The sequence below is a fragment of the Trachinotus anak genome, unplaced genomic scaffold (genome assembly GCF_046630095.1).
Source record: "Trachinotus anak isolate AG129_WGS33_773 ecotype Australia unplaced genomic scaffold, CSIRO_AGI_Tana_v1 ptg000019l, whole genome shotgun sequence".
Taxonomy (NCBI): Eukaryota; Metazoa; Chordata; class Actinopteri; order Carangiformes; family Carangidae; genus Trachinotus; species Trachinotus anak.
Window position 1 is genome coordinate 23,261,158 of NW_027273870.1, and position 16,605 is coordinate 23,277,762.

At 42.6% G+C, this 16,605-nt stretch overlaps 1 protein-coding gene across 1 annotated transcript in view; it reads right to left on the reverse strand.

The window, feature by feature from the left end:
• The window catches only part of LOC139636675 (voltage-dependent T-type calcium channel subunit alpha-1H-like), a 33,086-nt gene extending 17,784 nt beyond the window's left edge, over positions 1–15,302 (reverse strand). Inside the window, exons 1-14 of the mRNA XM_071504923.1 lie at positions 15,207–15,302; positions 14,593–14,726; positions 14,053–14,150; positions 12,717–12,876; positions 10,166–10,478; positions 9,975–10,067; positions 9,088–9,664; positions 6,730–7,106; positions 4,101–4,252; positions 3,378–3,563; positions 2,965–3,082; positions 2,291–2,446; positions 1,383–1,470; positions 10–200 (exon numbers count right to left, since the gene is read on the reverse strand). Coding sequence (XP_071361024.1) covers positions 10–200; positions 1,383–1,470; positions 2,291–2,446; positions 2,965–3,082; positions 3,378–3,563; positions 4,101–4,252; positions 6,730–7,106; positions 9,088–9,664; positions 9,975–10,067; positions 10,166–10,478; positions 12,717–12,876; positions 14,053–14,150; positions 14,593–14,726; positions 15,207–15,245 — 2,682 coding nt within the window. The 5' untranslated portion in view covers positions 15,246–15,302. The remainder of the gene's footprint in view (positions 1–9; positions 201–1,382; positions 1,471–2,290; positions 2,447–2,964; positions 3,083–3,377; positions 3,564–4,100; positions 4,253–6,729; positions 7,107–9,087; positions 9,665–9,974; positions 10,068–10,165; positions 10,479–12,716; positions 12,877–14,052; positions 14,151–14,592; positions 14,727–15,206) is intronic.
• Between the last annotated feature and the right edge of the window lie 1,303 nt (positions 15,303–16,605).

Consider the following 16,605-nt stretch of genomic DNA (forward strand, 5'->3'; position numbering starts at 1 on the left):
AACGCTCACCGGTGACCTCTGCTCGAGGCTGTTGACATCCATGGAAGCAGCACTCGCCCTCCGTGATTGGCCGGAGTTTATGGTGGGTGTGGCTGCGGTGTGTGTGATGACCGGCAGAGGTGGAGGAGGAGGGTGGGGCATGGAGGCTTTTGGGTTAAGGAGACCATTGGGGCTCAGCATCATGGCTTGGATCTTGAGCTCTACACACACAAACACAAGCACAAACCTTTTTTGTTAAAGGATAATTCCTGTTCATTAAAACTTGGGGTTACAATATTTTCTTAGTTTTATCTTTAGTTGTGCAGTATATATTTTATAATTTAAAGATTTTTTTAAATTTGTATACCAAATGTTAATTGGGATACCAAATGTTTGCAATTTTTACAAAGGACACATTAAAAATTAACAGCTGCTTTTAGATCAGCAGACGGAGAGATCTAAAACCAGGTTTTAGACACTTGCAGTTCATTTTAAATTAATAAAGAATTGAAAGAAAATAAATAAAGTATCCAATTTAAAAATCTTACAAATATTTTTGGATCCCTTCAAAATGATCTGATGCCGAAAGGGACCCCTTTACCTCTAATTAGGAAAAACGTGTGCTATACAACCTCAGCAAGCGTGGAGGGTAAAAGCTCAACCATGAAAGGAGTCTGGAAAATATGATTGACAATTTTACTGTTTCTGTGTTCTCTTCAAAATAAGTTTGGTTAAATTAAAGTTTGTTTAAAACCTGTATTGGACTTTGTTGTCAATGTATTCCCAGATCTCAGCAGTTATCTTGGTGACTACAATGTTATTATTACCAATAGGAAAAGCTGAATGTCACCAAAACTACAAAAATAAACTTCATCACAGTAAGTTGTGATAAAGCAAAATTCTCCTTTAAAGGGCTGTTTGTAAGTTTTCTCTGCCACCAAACGTGGGTTTTGGTCAGGAGCAGGTGGTGATTATTGTTGATAAGAGCTTCGGCCATTGTTGAATTACAAGACAAGCGGTTAGAGACAAGAGGGATAATATACCCTCTGAGCAGCGCTGCATCTTCAGGGAAGATTGGAGGCTCAGGTGAGTTGTTATCAGAAAGTGACAGGATGGGCTGGGGCTAGCTGGTTAGCATGCTAACTTCAGTTGAAGAAAAGCCGCGATGGAGACAAGAGTTAACATTGGTGTTGGTTTCCACCTCTGTAGACAGCTGTTGGTGGGTAAGGGACTTAAGTTTGATGCTGAACTTGCAACATTTCTTCTAGACTGGTAAGTAAACAGCTGGTAATGCTAAGGCTGGCTATGTAGCCATAACAAAACTTACAAACAGCTCCTTTAAGGTGATTGTAGGTGAGTTTGTATTTATATATCCAGTCCTAAGCTGATCTAAGAGTTTGTACCTGCAGCATATAACTCTCTCAACTTCTCCTCGTCCTCGTAAGAGAGTGATTGTCTCTCGTCATCTGATTCAGATCTGTTGGCATCACCCTAAAAACACACACACACACACACACACAGCACTGGGATCACCACTATCATCACATTCTTCGTTATCCTCATCATCATCATCATCATCACCACCACCATCCTTTTGTTACTGTTTGCTGACTGTTGTTAAAGTGAAAAAAATGAGCAAGTCAAGAGGGAAAGACTGAGAGACAAAGAGCGGAGGAGGCAGACGGGTGGAGGGGATCTCCAGTATTCTCTAGTTGAGTTATGTGCATGGCTTTGGCAGCGATCTCCTGTAGTCACGCCAATAAAGCTTTACTGAATTTAATTAAAATTCACGCCAGAAAGATGGAGGCAGACGGCTTTGGCAAAGGGTATCTGTGTGTGTGTGTATGTGTATACGTGTGATAGAGAGAAAGAGAGAGAGAGGGAGAGAAAGAGAGAGAGAGCAAGTGCTTTCTGATGCTGGAGATAAAAGATGAAAACTAAACAACAAAAGCTCACCAGCTGTGAATGGCAGGCGATATCAAACACATCCCTACCCTGGAGAGTGTCGTGTGTGTGTGTGTGTGTGTGTGTGTGTGTGTGTGAGTGTGTGTGTGTGTGTCAGCGAGAAAGAAAGATAGAGAGAAAAAGGGATGGAAAGGGAGATAGAGGAAGAGAGAATAACTGACAAAGAAAGAGGAAAAAAGAGTGATGGATAAAGAGAGACAGGGGAGAAACCACACAGGCAGGATGGCGGAGATTATTCTCTTGTAGGCAGCTTTGGTATCATCAGCACAACAGAGCTCAATTAGTCTCATTCTCTATCCCTCGTTCTCTAAAGCAGCTCAAGTAAAACTGTGTCTTTGCCTCTTACTTCAGCTTGAAAGCCCTCAACCAAAATGGCTACTAGCAAGTTGAAGAGGACGTAGTTGCCAAAGGTCATGAGGGCAACAAAATAGAGGGCAGCCAACGGCGTCGTGGAGGCCATCCCGTTATAGAGCACCGCATTCCAGTCCTCCTGGGTGAGGATCTGCAGATGGGGAGAGAGAGAGAGAGAGAGAGAGAGAGAGAGAGAGACACGGTGGAAAGAGTCACATCACACACGAAATGGATCAGAAATGCAACATACAGCTTCTACCTGTTCAGAGCAGGATAGAGAGAATAGTAAGAGCGGAGTCCTCCTTTAAAATATCATTGTCATTTGAACAGTAATGATGCTCATCAGTGTTAAACGAGCTCCTGTGGAGTGTGTGTTTCATTACCCTTCCTCACCCTCTGCTTGTGAAGTGTATCTTACCTGCCCACTGGGAGAGTTTTTATATTTTGTTAAAAAATTGAGTGTGAGCACTTCCAAACTGGAGCAAATGAAATAATGGAGAAGACTGTCAGGACTACTGCCAGTGACAGCAGCAGCTGCTGTATGAATCTCACCGCAATTAATTTTAAAATCAAATTCAGCAGTAATTCATCAGTGGGGAAATATTCTTAATATATTTAACATATTTGTGTGCTCATACACATCTGCTTGCATTTGTGTGTTTGTCTAACCTGAAACACAGTGACAGTCGCCCAGAGCAGAGAGTCAAAGTTTTTTCTGTCAGGTAAAGTGTCTCCGCTGTCTTGTCGCAAACCGAATTTACAGCCAAACAGATGCATCCCCAGGATACTGCAACACACACACACACACAACATTGAAAAAATACATTGCTTTCATTACATGGTAATTTAATATGGATACTGTGCAACAAGATGCAGTAATGCTGCCTGCGTGAATAATTGTGTTTGTGTGAAAGTTGATGATACATGTGGTAATATGCCCTGTAACAGTGTAAGAAAAAGGTCAGTAGTGGTGATTATCATTTTTGTAGGGACTAATCAGTATAATTAAACTGAGGAAACATTTTGGCTTATGGTTCTCAGCCTGCGGCATTGCCCTTGGAGATAGAGAGAATATACTGCACCTGAATATGAATATAAAGAGCATCAGCAACATGCAGAACGTGGCCACATTGTCCATGGTCTTCATCAGCACCACCAGCTGCCTCCTCAGGGCAGGGAGGAACCGCACCAGCTTCAAAACTCTCAGCAGACGGAAAGTACGCAGCACCGATAAGCCTCCCTCTGCCTCCCCCACAATCTCCCACACACTTAAACACACACAGATGACAAGCAGATTATAAACACAAAGTTAAATTCACATTAAAGGAAACCAAGGGATCAATACCCACTTAACCTCAGCTGTACGTCTTTTTAAGTCAGCTTTACTATCACCCTCAAAAAGCTTCCCTTCCAGGTAGGGAAAGTTGCTTAAATCACTCTTTTTTATGACGTGTGGCAGCTGAAAGGAGGAAAACGGGCCAATGCTGTTTACAACATACCAGCCAATAAAGAAGGTGAGAGCAGTATTCACTGGCACAGTAAACAAGCAGAGCCTTAAAGCAGAGATACATAATTTAGCTTGTAGTACTACATAATGGAGTGAATAGAGGCCCCCTGCACTAGAGTGCAACCACTTGGCTTCAATGCCAGAACCAGCATCACTCTGACAGTTTGGAAGATGTGGCTGTGCTGCTGACTTGCCACAAGGATTTTCCAATGACAACAAGAAGATTTAATGACAGATTTCCCACTTTGGGGTAAACATACAGACAAATCCCCCCCTGCTTCCCTCCTCAGATCCCCACCTGATGATGACAATGATGCTGTCAAAGCCGTTGTAAGGGTTCTTGATGTAGCCAAAGAGCCCGAGAGCCAGGAGCTTGAGCAGCATTTCGAGGCTGAAGAGGCTTGTGAACACCATGTTACTGATCTCCAAAATATCTGTCAGCTCCTGCGGCTGAAGAGGTGCAATGTTTGTGGAGAGAAAAGAGAGAAAGATTGATGTACAGAGACGGACGGGCACAGAGGAAAATGAACAAATAAACAGAGACAGACAGACTGACGGTGTGGAGCACTGTAAACTCAGCATGTCAGGAATTTCTAAAATGCTAGTCGAGGCTATAAGTGCGGGTCTGTGTGGATAAAATCTTCGATATACACAGAGAAGCTGCACCAGAATTTGAATGAAGGGATGTTTTTACCCACAAAGTAGAATGAATGAAGGCGCATCTATTACTAATATTATTGATATTATCTAAATCAGTGCTTTTCAAACTGAGGGGCCTCTCCTGAGGCATTGCAGGAGGGACAAACATGACTCAAAGGAAAATGGCAGAGTGCTAGATCTGTTAAATATAAGGCTGCAGTAAGATTACGTGCCAAACTCTTTCTTGGCTGGATGCTGTCACCATGAGGTTGTCAGGCAACCAGCGGAAACTCCAGGAGATTACTACTCCCAGCCAAGAAACAGTCCAGCACATAACCCCCTGTAAAACAGTTAAGTGTCGTTTGCACAGATTAAACAAATGAGATGTAATAAGGGTTTATAAGAGGGTCACGAGGCTCTCATGTTAGAAGAAATGTAAGGATGATGTGGGTAGACCACCGAGAGTCTACGAAATGTCTTGGCCAAACTATGTTAAGTCTAGAGTAGTAAGACAGTATCCATATATGGTGACACCAAGATGACAAATGAAACAGCTAATGCTCTCACTGTATATGAGGCAGCTCCATCCCATATCAAATTATCATTCTCTGCTACTGATTCTGTCTCTGTGTGAAAGAACCAAGCTCATCATTGAACTTTCAAGAGACTCTTTGTGGCCACCTAACTCCTCAGACCTCATCCCTATGCTCAATAGTTACACAGTGTTAAATACAATGGATTTTCACAAGCTGTGGTTGGTGTTGATGTCACTTTTTATGCAGCACCGCCCCCTTCAAAACCCAAATAACACTATTTGGATATCTGTTATAGAAGTTTTAGAGTTTTGTAAGAGGTGTATGTTGGATAAAATACTGTACATTTATTCTGTTTATCAATGATTTGTTGGCAAACAAAGGGCACATATTTGTTCCTTTGGAGCTCATATACCATAACATGCATAAGATGAAATATTTCCTTATTTGGTTTTTCTTTATGTTGATTTCAATATTTTGTCATCTCATCAATGTGTAAACCTCAAGTTTGGACAAAGGCAAGTGTCAGGAGAAAAATATTTCAAGGGAAAGATGATTTTGATTTTTTTTTTTTTTTTTTCAGGTACAGCACTGGGTTCTGTGGGACCACAGGCAGTGAGTGGGTAAAGCCAATGTCAACAAAACACAAGGGTTAATATTAGCAACAAATCTAATATTGCTAATAATTTCTAATAATAAGAACAAGTAGCCTATTGTCTGAGTAACCAAATAGCTTATACCGCTGTCCCATAGCGCTGTTGTCAAACAAAAACTACAGTATCAAAAACACATGAAGGACAGTATCGTGGGTGCAGGTGACATTTCTTTACGACACAGCCACTATAGTTTATTCCTCTTAGCTAAAGCTTCATAAACGAGGAGTGGACTCTGAGCATGCCCAGTGACATCTGCTTGACACAGCTGCTCTCAACCTATATGAGGCAAAGCTACTCTCCAGAGATCGAACACAAGTCTTTGAGGTGTTTGAAACTGAACTGCCCTCATCACATTCACTGAAATGGTGAAATGAAACTGTACGGTTCTTATTTGTATTGAATGTTTTTGGATGACAATGCACTTCTGTGGCAGATGGAAAAAGGCTTTGGCTACACATTCATATGTTATTATAATCATTCATACAGCTTCATTGTTGGTTTTGGTCTTTTCAGGGGATTTGTTGATACTAAAAAAAGCTAAAATAGGACTGGCCTTATCCTTTAACATTAGTCACTGAAGAAGCTCAAGAAGTCCAGATCTGTCATATTGTTCAGGAAATGGGCCAAATGCAATCTCCCCTCATCTCCCACCCACGGTCTATCCCTGCCTTTCAGCCAATCACAATGTCAGATCTGCCCTCCTCCTCCTCCTCCCTCCTTCAGTCGCTCTCACTCGCTTGCGTCTCTCACTCTGCCCCGTCTCTACACTGCTCATTCTCTCTCCTGTCCCAGGGTCATGCTTTAATTAACACTTCAGGTCTTATGAGTTTCTCCATCTCCTGATACATGCATGCACACACCTACATGCGGTCACACACACACACACACACACACACACACATACTCTGTGATCCCATATGCTTTTGCTGTAAGTGTTGATTGGAGGGTAAGTTTATTGACTCCACCACACACAATGATTAGCACATCCATTTTCAATCAAACTGTAGTCACATCCAATCTGCACGAGGCACACACATGGCTCTGCACGTGCACACACAAACGTGCAGCCTCTTATACTGACACACACACACAAACATACCTGTTCGTGGTACTCTATGCCCATTGACAGTGTGTTAATAAGGATGGCAATCATGATTCCCCTGTTGAAGTATCTGCTGCCAACAATGAGCTCGAGTTTAGTTCGGAAACCCGCCCAGCAGCGCTGGAACAGCCTTTTCTTTGGCTCAGACACCTGTGCATCACCGCGGCAGGGGCTGCTACAGTGGCATGGGCTGTTACTATGACACGGGCTGTTGCCATGGCATGAGTTGCTGTACCCAAGAGGCTGGTCTTCAGGCTGCTCATTAACATTTTCGCTGTCCCTAAGTTGGTTGTAGTAGATGCAGTAGGGGCATACTGAGGACTCTCCTGGGACTTCACCCGGCAACAGTAGCGCAGGATGCCCAGTGCACCCACCTGCACAGACACAGGGAGAAGGTGATATAGACATAGGCCACACAAATCAGGCATTCACAGTTGATTCTGTATGTTGTAGTTATGTAGACATTCTGTCAGTCAATATATCCTCTGCTCAGTACAGGAGAGCACCTTCATTTCATTTCTGGGAGACGAAAATTCAATAACATGGAAGCTACAGTGCAGTTGGGATGCTTTTGTGCAGAGGGGGAGTTCTTTTATTAGAACAGGGATGTGTGTGTGTCTCTGTGTGTGTATGTGTGTGTGTGTGTAGGGGGGGAAGGGGTGTGGAGTGAAGCAGGAGTAAGATTTCAGTGGAATTCATTAGCAAGCAGCTCTGAAGGAATGCTCCAATGACACAACAACAAACACTAATCTAGCACGAGCAGTTCACTTGTCATCACAATTACAACAAATTCATGTTTCACTGGAGACTGATATAGTAAATCCAATCTAGTCATTCTGTGGTGTGTGTCTATAGATAATGTGGGCTGCAAGGAAACTTTGAGTGGGTGGGCTTGCTGAAAATGACTCTCTACTACACAAACAGAAAATACACTGATCAAGAGCTGTGATTTTCAACCATTCTGACCATTGATCCCCAGTGAATGTAACAAAATACTGAATAATTTCTCAGAGTTTTTGTACATGGAAAATGTCCCAGCAACAGTTAGAATTCATTACTGAATTGTATTAAAATTGGATGTGTTTTTTTCTTGTTTCACTTAACCGATTTTACACATCAAGGTCAGTTTACTCAGCGTGGGGAGAACTGCTGAGCCCTGTGAAAACAGTTGTATAATATCATCTGAGACCGGAGGAGCTTTGTAGAGTCTGAGATGTCGATCACGATGTTATCAGGGGTATTTCGGCTTTGGGGGTTGTGTTTTTGGAGCACCCATACTAGGAATTAAGAGTCAGGATATCTTGGCTTCTGCTGCTTTGATTTTAAAACTCAGTTTTAAAATCAAAAGTTTTATGGATTGCCCTTATGAACCCCTGTCATTTGGGAAATGAACATCTTAAAATCCTGAAGGATCCACAGGGAGCCATCAAAGAAGGTGTGTAACAGAGTAAGTTGACATTGTCTCTGGCAAAGAGATGCTGCTGTTTCAAATGTATTTTGATAATACTTTGAGCTCCTCCCCATGTGGCAACTATGCACAGTGCCACAACACAATACAAACATTTTTTTTTTACAAGTAAAAAGTTTTTGATCAGTATCACATGTAATGCAAAGAATGCTGTACAAAGATCTTCAATATACCGCTGCAAGTCATTTTCATGAATATTTACATCCAACCTCTCTCTCTCTCAGATTGCAGAGTTCAGTCAAATGTATTAGCTCAACTGTCTGGAGACACTTCAACCTTTAGGCATGAATAATGAGTTTTATTTGAGAATTACACTCTAATTTGACACTTTTTTTCTTTGAAACTATGGTGTTATGAAGTATGATGACATATAGCTGATCTTTTTCACAGAATCATTGTTTATTTAATATGTGTGTTTCCCTTCTCTTGGTTGAATACATTGCATTCTTTATTCTTTATCTTTGTAGTCCAACTACAATACCTTTGAGTGTGTGATCTTGTGAGAGGGATGCATGGGTGTGTTGTCTTGGGGATAATTACCTAGATGTATAAGTTACACCACAGTGTCCTTGCACCCTGTTTGCTTTGAATATCTGATAAAGATCTATCAAAGGATTAAAAAACTGTGCAGGCTGTTCTTTGTTTTCTATAATGCTTTGAGCACCAAAAACTCTTCACCTCTACTGTGTCAGAGGTGGCAAATGTTTCACCAGCTGACGTTTCAAAGTTTCAAAAATTTCAAAAATATGGGGGAGCTCAGTGCTGGACTTTTGCAATGGCCTCAAAGTCTGTGAATCCGCCCCTGTAAGGCCATTGTTGTGAATTCTGACCTTGAGAGGTCACAGAGAAACACACACACATGCGCACACACACCCATTTGTTCTCACCGTGCTCCAGCACCAGCTGCGGCAGTCTGCTGATGGTCTCCGTGGCAGCCGGCCTCTTCTGGTCCCGGCCTTTAGCATCGATATGACAGAAGAGGGGCGATATGAAGGGATAGTTAAAAACGTTCCCTCCATTACTGACGGCAGGCTCTGGCTGAGGTTGATGATGCTGATGGTGATGCTGGTGATGATGATAGAGCTGCTGAAGGTGTGACAGGTCGTTGGGGGCGTGGCCTGAGTGCCGGTGGGCAAGTCCATTCATCTCCCCAACTCCGCTCCCTCTGGTGGATCCACTGCCTCTGTCTCTCTGGCACACGCACACGCAGTGAAAGCGTGGGCGTGTCTGAGCATAGAAACGGGACAGTCGCCGCAAGGCCTTGCGGCCGAGGTGCGCCAGGTAGCGGATGATCTCCTCGTAGCAGCTTCCCGGTTGGCTGTCGCTGGCCAGCGTGGAAGCTGATTGGTGGAGCTGGCGGGCGTGCTGCTCTGATTTCATTAAGGCGTGTTCTCTCTGCTTCGTTTCAGAAAACTGGGTTGCTATGACGACCAGGCACAGGTTGATCATGAAGAAGGAGCCCACCTGGTCACAACAAAACACACGCACACACTGGCAGTTAGGCAATTTAGCTTTTTGTGTTTGAACATGTGTGCATGAGTGTGTGTGTGTGTGTGTGTGTGTGTGTGTGTGTGTGTGTGTGTGTGTGTGTGTGTGAAATCAATATTTATTTATTAGTGCCAAATAACAAGTTATCTCAGGGCACTTTTCATATAGAGCGGGTCTAGACTGTACTCTTTGTAATATTGATTACAGAGACCCAACAATTCCCATCATGAGCAAGCACTTGTGTGTTTGTGTGTGTGTGTGTGTTTGTGTGTCTGTGTGCACTTACTATAATGAGGAAAATGAAGTAGATGAAGTTGTAGAAGGAATGTGCATCCATGACATAGTACATAATGTCCACCCAACCTTCCAGAGTAATTACCTGAAATGAAAACACACACAAACCAACAGTAATGTGTGGTGTGTGGTGTGCATATCACTCATTGACTATAAATGTATTCCTGTGTTTAAAACATTTACCTGAAAAATGGCAATCCATGCGTATCCAATGTTATCAAAGTTAATAGCCCCTTTGTGTGGGTTTATTTCCCCAGCTCGACACTCGTTGTAATATTGATACCAGTTCACACACGAGATTTGTTCATCTGCTCTAAGTCCCATTTCTGGACGGGCCTCCTCAGCACCCAGGAGACAGGAAGTCCCACCTACACGGCGGCGAGGCACATCAGAGCACCGAAGCATCCCGTTCTCTCTCTCTGTCGAGCAGATGAAGGGGTGGTCGTCGGTGCCATCTGGCCGGTAGTAGCCACTCAGGAAGGAAATGTTGTATCTCCTGGAACAGAAGGGTAGAAGGTGAAGGAAAAAACATTTTATTTTCTGTCATTTATTACACATTTATAAAAATGATTAACCTATATATATATAACAAAGCTTTAGTCTGTTCTTTCCATTTCTCTGTCCTGTCTGTGGCCCTTTCAGTCCTTACGGGGATGTAAATCTTTTAAAATGGCAACAGGAACATAGGTTTATTTTTTCAAAAGAGCAGGACACTGTAGTTTTAGGCAGTCATTACTCAAACAGACGTACTTATTGCATGTGCTGGGGACTACTTTTAGCTGTAGATTAATAGACATTTAGTCTTCTAGTGGGAATCTATGTGAGCCAAAATAAATGGCATTGGCCATGTTCATTTAAATGAGGAAACATGTCACCAAGTGCAACTGTGCAGCTGACTAATGCGTTTTTAATAGTTTTTGGACAATAGTGGAGCTCTATGGGTCAGAGGAATGAGCTAACCAGGCTTTGACCGCACAAATAATACTTATTAGTAAGAGTTAGTCAGCTCATGTTTGGTTTCCTAATAGGAAAACCTAGGATACTGCCAGCTGCTATGAACTGCCAAAACAAGAAATGGGCCTTGAATTCAAACAATGAGCTTCTGGATAAATTCAGGTAAAGTCCAAACAGTTTTCAGGGGAATAAATCATTTTATCGACCTGCTCTTTGTAGAAAAGGTCTGTTTTCAGGAAGCACAAAAAGACAGTATGAAATACACAAGGGTGCTAAAGGACGAAATGTGGAAACAGAGAGAGAAATACAGATGAGGGGGGGGTGGGGGGTGGTGGTGGTGGTGGTGGGGGGGTGGAGAACAGAGAGTAGGAGGGTGCGGTGGAGAGATAAGCAATCAATCATCTGTGGTGTAGAGAAGGGTCACAGAGGAGTGGAGCTCTCACTTCTTATTAGGAAAGGTCATTTTGTTGTTTATGAAGAAGGAAAATATTCAAATCACTCACTGAGAGTAAAATCGAGAGCAGGATTAGTTTCAAGTTAAAATGTATAGGCTCCTGTACACCAAGCTAACATGGCCATATGCTAATAAAGCAAGATAGCAATATGATATTGGCTTCCCTTAAACAGATGTAATACGTTAAAGATGCAATCACAGACTCCTGCACCAGCGATACAATTAAAAGAATAAAAAAGGTCTTGCTTTTCAAGGCTGTTCCTCACTTTGAGTCAGTACTGATGCTTCTGCTTTTCTGGTAATAATGTGTCGCAGTCATGATGTGACAAAAGAGAATCATTGGCTAGTAGTAGTAGTAATTTCTACTCAATCATTTATAAATCACAGTAATTTCTTAAAACTACTAAGAGGCCTTTTATTAATGTCAGTTTTACCTTTTACCAGTTCAACTATGCTTTATGTGTTATTGTATTTTCTATTTTATTATATTTTACTCAGTGCACTTTTATTTGCTGGATAATTTCGTTTTCCAATTGTAACATTGTTTTGAAAGGTGCTATATAAATAAAGATTACCATTATTATTATTATTATTATTAATAAAAAAATAATAATAAAAGTAGTTGTAGAAGTAATTGTAGAAGGAGGAGTAGGAGTAGTAGTATTAGAAGTAAAAAGTATTTAGTTACAGTAATAGTAACAATACAGTAGTAATCCACATTATATTCATTATGAAACAATCAATTGCTTATATCTGACAACTCCACCCCCTCCTCTCTGCATGTGAACACTGTCAGTGATTATTATCTGAGCAGGATGGACGAGCAGATGTGAGGTCAGGAGGTGTATTTGATGATATGCGATGTTATGTGATATTATGGGATTGTGTTTGTGAACATGTGAGCAGGAGCAGGAGTGAGAGTGATGGTGGAACAGCGACAGTCAGATGGTGATCGAGCATGACACGAGGGATCATGTGGGAGAGAGCAGGGGTGACAGAGCAACTCTGAAGGTGTGTGTCATAGCAGCCACTGAGAAAACCTCAAAGACCAACACACAGTATTCACTTAGCCTTCTTAATCCCTTGATTCGTGATCTCTAATGCTGGAGGTTCCAGCAGGAAAACACATTTACACATTTACTTCCCCACGGACGGAGCTGATTAGAGAACAAACAAAATTAGCCTATCAGTCATATCGATCCCCTCTGTGAAATACTGGCTGGGTGAACGAGGATCAGTTGTGAGCAAACTTTTGACATGGTGTTCGGACTAATAAGGCCAGTGCATTGCTTGTCGTATCATTTGGCAGTTACTATAGTAACTCACATCTTGACATCCTCTCCCATGAAACAGCGGTTCCTGAGTAGCCCCGCCCACAGCTGCACGCCAACGATGCCGAAGATGAAGAAGACAAAGAAGCACAGCGCCAGCACGTTGCCCAGCATGGGAAGTGTGTCTAGGAGGAGGGTCACGAGGATACGCATACCTACCAACACACACAAACACACACACACATACAGCATAAACACCAAGACTGGACCCTCAAACAAGCAAAATGTCAGTCACAGAAAGTGTTGGCCAGACAGAAGGAATCTCTGCACTGAACAGGACCAGTGCAATTAACTGAATGGCAAATAATTAGAGTTCAGACACTGATAATTAGCCTCCACTCCACACTGCTGAAGAGCACAGACACAAGATCTTCTTCCCTGCTGCCTCTAGACTTTTGCTACTTCAAACCACACAATTTTACAAGAGTGCAGTATGAGCTGTGCCAAGGTCAAGAAGTGTAGTTTTTAAAAAAAGGGAAAAACAGAAAGTTGGCTGGCCAGCTTTTGTGCTGAGCTGTTAAGAACAACACAAGCATCACATTGATTTCAATGACTTTGTTCACTGCGTCCTGATTTGTTTACACGTGTCCATTAAAACTGGAGGGCTGCAGCTGTTATTAGCTATGCAGCTTGGAAAGTTAAAGAAATGAAGTGGAATGTACAGTGCGGTCAGAGAGTACAAGGACACTGACTAATTTGTCATTGTCTTGGCTGTGACTAATGCAGCTGCTGACTTTCAGCTTAGGGTGTTTCCAAATCAGATGGACAGTGCAGAAAGGTCTTTTTCATGCATGGTCCACAGATCATAGGGGACAGACAGTTGACTGGACAAGTTAACATAAACTTAAAGAAGTCGTGCTCAGTCATCATATTCAATAGTTTGTTCAGTCAGTGGCTTTCTGAAGTCTACAACCCGCAGACATTTGCTGTCTTTGCTGCTGATGTTCTGCCAGGCCTGTACTGCAGTCATCTTCACTTTGAACTTGTTTGAGGGGCTTCATGCCTTCAATCTGGTCTTAAGCAAGTCAAACCCATGGTCAGGTTAGTGATTCATCAAATAAAGACTGTTATACGGTTTGACCATTCAAATCTTCTCTCTCTTTACAATCTTTGACCTGCTGCATTGTCCTAAAGTCTGGAGAGTCTTATACTGTTCGCCCAATACACTTTAAAACTTTTAAAGTTTAAACTCAGCACTTTAACCTCACAATCACAGTTTTATTTAAAATCCAATGTGCCACAGCACAGAGCCAAAACAATGAAAGACAATAAAAAAGGACTAATATTTTCTGAGTGGAGTGTATGCTGGAGGAAGGAGGAGAGAAACTCACTGGGAACTCTGTTGATGGCTCGCAGTGGGCGGAGCACCCGGACGGTCCGGATAGCTGATAGGCTGACGTTGTGTCCATCAAGGGAGTACTCCAGCATTCTGCGAAGAGGGAAAGCCACTGCTGTGTCACTGGCATCCTGATGAGCCTGACCTTGGCAAATCCTGAAAGTCTACTGGGAATCCACCAGAACACAGTACACTGTCTCTGGGATACATAGCCTTTTAACTACCAATCGCTGCGGTCTCTGTCTCTCAGGACCCAATGATATGATTGTCATTCTGGGGAGCTGTCACACACACACACACACACACACACACACACACACACACACACACACACACACACACACACACACTTGCGTTGGTACGCCTAAACACGCGCACACACACGCTTGACATTTAACTGGCATTAAACAAGTGTCTAAGCTTTACACAAAACACACACACATACACATACACACACACACTTTTGGCTCATATTTAATGTCAGATGCGCGTGTGTCCGCGTGCAAGCGGGTGGGTGCGTCTGTCAAATACTCACCCCACTATAACAATGAAGAAGTCCAGTCTGTTCCACGTGTCGCCTAGGTAACCATTCTGACCTATGACCCCAAGAGCCACCATCTTCACCAGCATTTCCCCGGCAAAAAACACAAAGATCCCATCATCCAGAGCCTGCACACATACACACACACACACACACACACACACACAAAAACACACACACATGTGCGCACACACACACACACACACACACAAACCCAGAGGATTAGTGTAAACTGATTAAGTGAGAAAAAAATTAAAGCAAAAACTTTTCAGACCCTTGATAATAAAGTCTCACAGCTGAACATAATTAGTTTGTAATTTCAGATTGTGTGTGTGAGTGTGTGAATGTGTGTGTGTGTGTGTATGTACATGCCTCTCTGTGGTTGTGCAGGCAAATTTTAGTGTGAAACCATCGTTGTGACGAAATGGTGTCAGGGTTAAGGTGAGGCATTCAGTTGTGGTGGTTGAGGGTGAGGGGCTGGGGAAGCCTTTATTTCAATGAGTGGCCACACAACCACAGAGAGACCACTGTGTGTGTATGTGTGTGTGCGTGTGTGTGTGTGTGTGTGTGTGTGTGTGTGTGTGTGTGTGTGTGTGTGTACACTTTACCTGCAGGAAGAAGGGGGTGTGGCCACAAGGCTGGAACATCCCTAGAGTCACGCAGTTCAGCAGGATGGCCAAAATGCTCACGCGCTCAAACCATGTGGGACAAAGTTAAGGCTCAACACTTCAGTGGAGTTTGAACATTGATCACAGTGATAATATAGAATATTAACACATTTCACAAAGTTTCCTGTCAATCATTACTTTGATTGACAGGAGTCTCACCCAATCACAACAATCGGTAAGTAAGCAGTAAACCCCAATCCAAGCTTTAAACATTTCATCAGAAACCAACAGGTGCTGTGTCCATGCTCCTCTAGAGTCTGTGGAGTGTTAAGATTCAATTAATGGAGTTTCAGACGGGTAACAATCAACAACAACAGTGAATTAGTGATGTTTGGCACATATTCTACAAGTGTCTGGAGCTCTTTGGTGTTTTGATGATGATGGTGGAGAGTGCTGTCTAACACATCTGTCCAAAATCTGCCATTGAGACATGCAGACTGTGAGGACCATAGCATATAATCCACATCATTTTCATCTACATCAAACCACTCAGTGACCTCTTGTGCCCTGCGTGGAATCATCTGCATTCATTATATGTCTCCACTCATTTATTCAGTTTTTGCCTTCAGTTTGTGACCTGTCTGTATCTAGTCTGTCATAACCCTGAGGAAACCCTGCTGAAGTAGAAGTTCAAGGTCGAGTTATGGTGATGTTGCGGTGTATGAAACATTAATGGACTTAATTTACAAAATATCTCACAGCTTAAAAAGAAAATTTACAAGCATATACCTGAATGTACTGACTGACTGCAAGGGTAGAAGCTTTTGATAATAAGCTTAAATGTATCTTCATTTACAAGAAGCACAATTTCTGATGAGACATTTTGACTGTTCACAACTACAAAAGAAAGAAAACCACAATGAAACAGTCTGTAGGACATTTGAAGTCACTTTATGTTACATTTACATTGACTCATTTTGCCGACGCTTTTATCCAAAGCAACTTCCAAGTGAGGAACAACACTGAGGCTTCAGTGCAGTAGGAGACTCTGGAGTACACACTAAGTACTAAATCTGTTCAACAAGACCAAGTGCACTGGGATCAGGTAAAGAAGTGCACAGTAAGTGTGGGTTAGGCCATGTTAGGGTGTGAGAGGTGAGGAGAGGAGGTGCTCTCAGAGGAGATGAGTCTTCAAGATACTTGACGACAGAGGAACGCCGCTGCTCTGATAGCATTTAGAAGCTCATTCCACTATCAAGAAACCGCAAATGAGTCTGAACAGTCTGAACTGCGATTGCCTTGTGCGTTGGGATGGCACTGCCAGACAATGTTCCTTGGAGGAACGCAGTGGCCAAGAAGTTTAAGCATAAACTGTGTGTGTGTATGGTGTGTGGTTGTT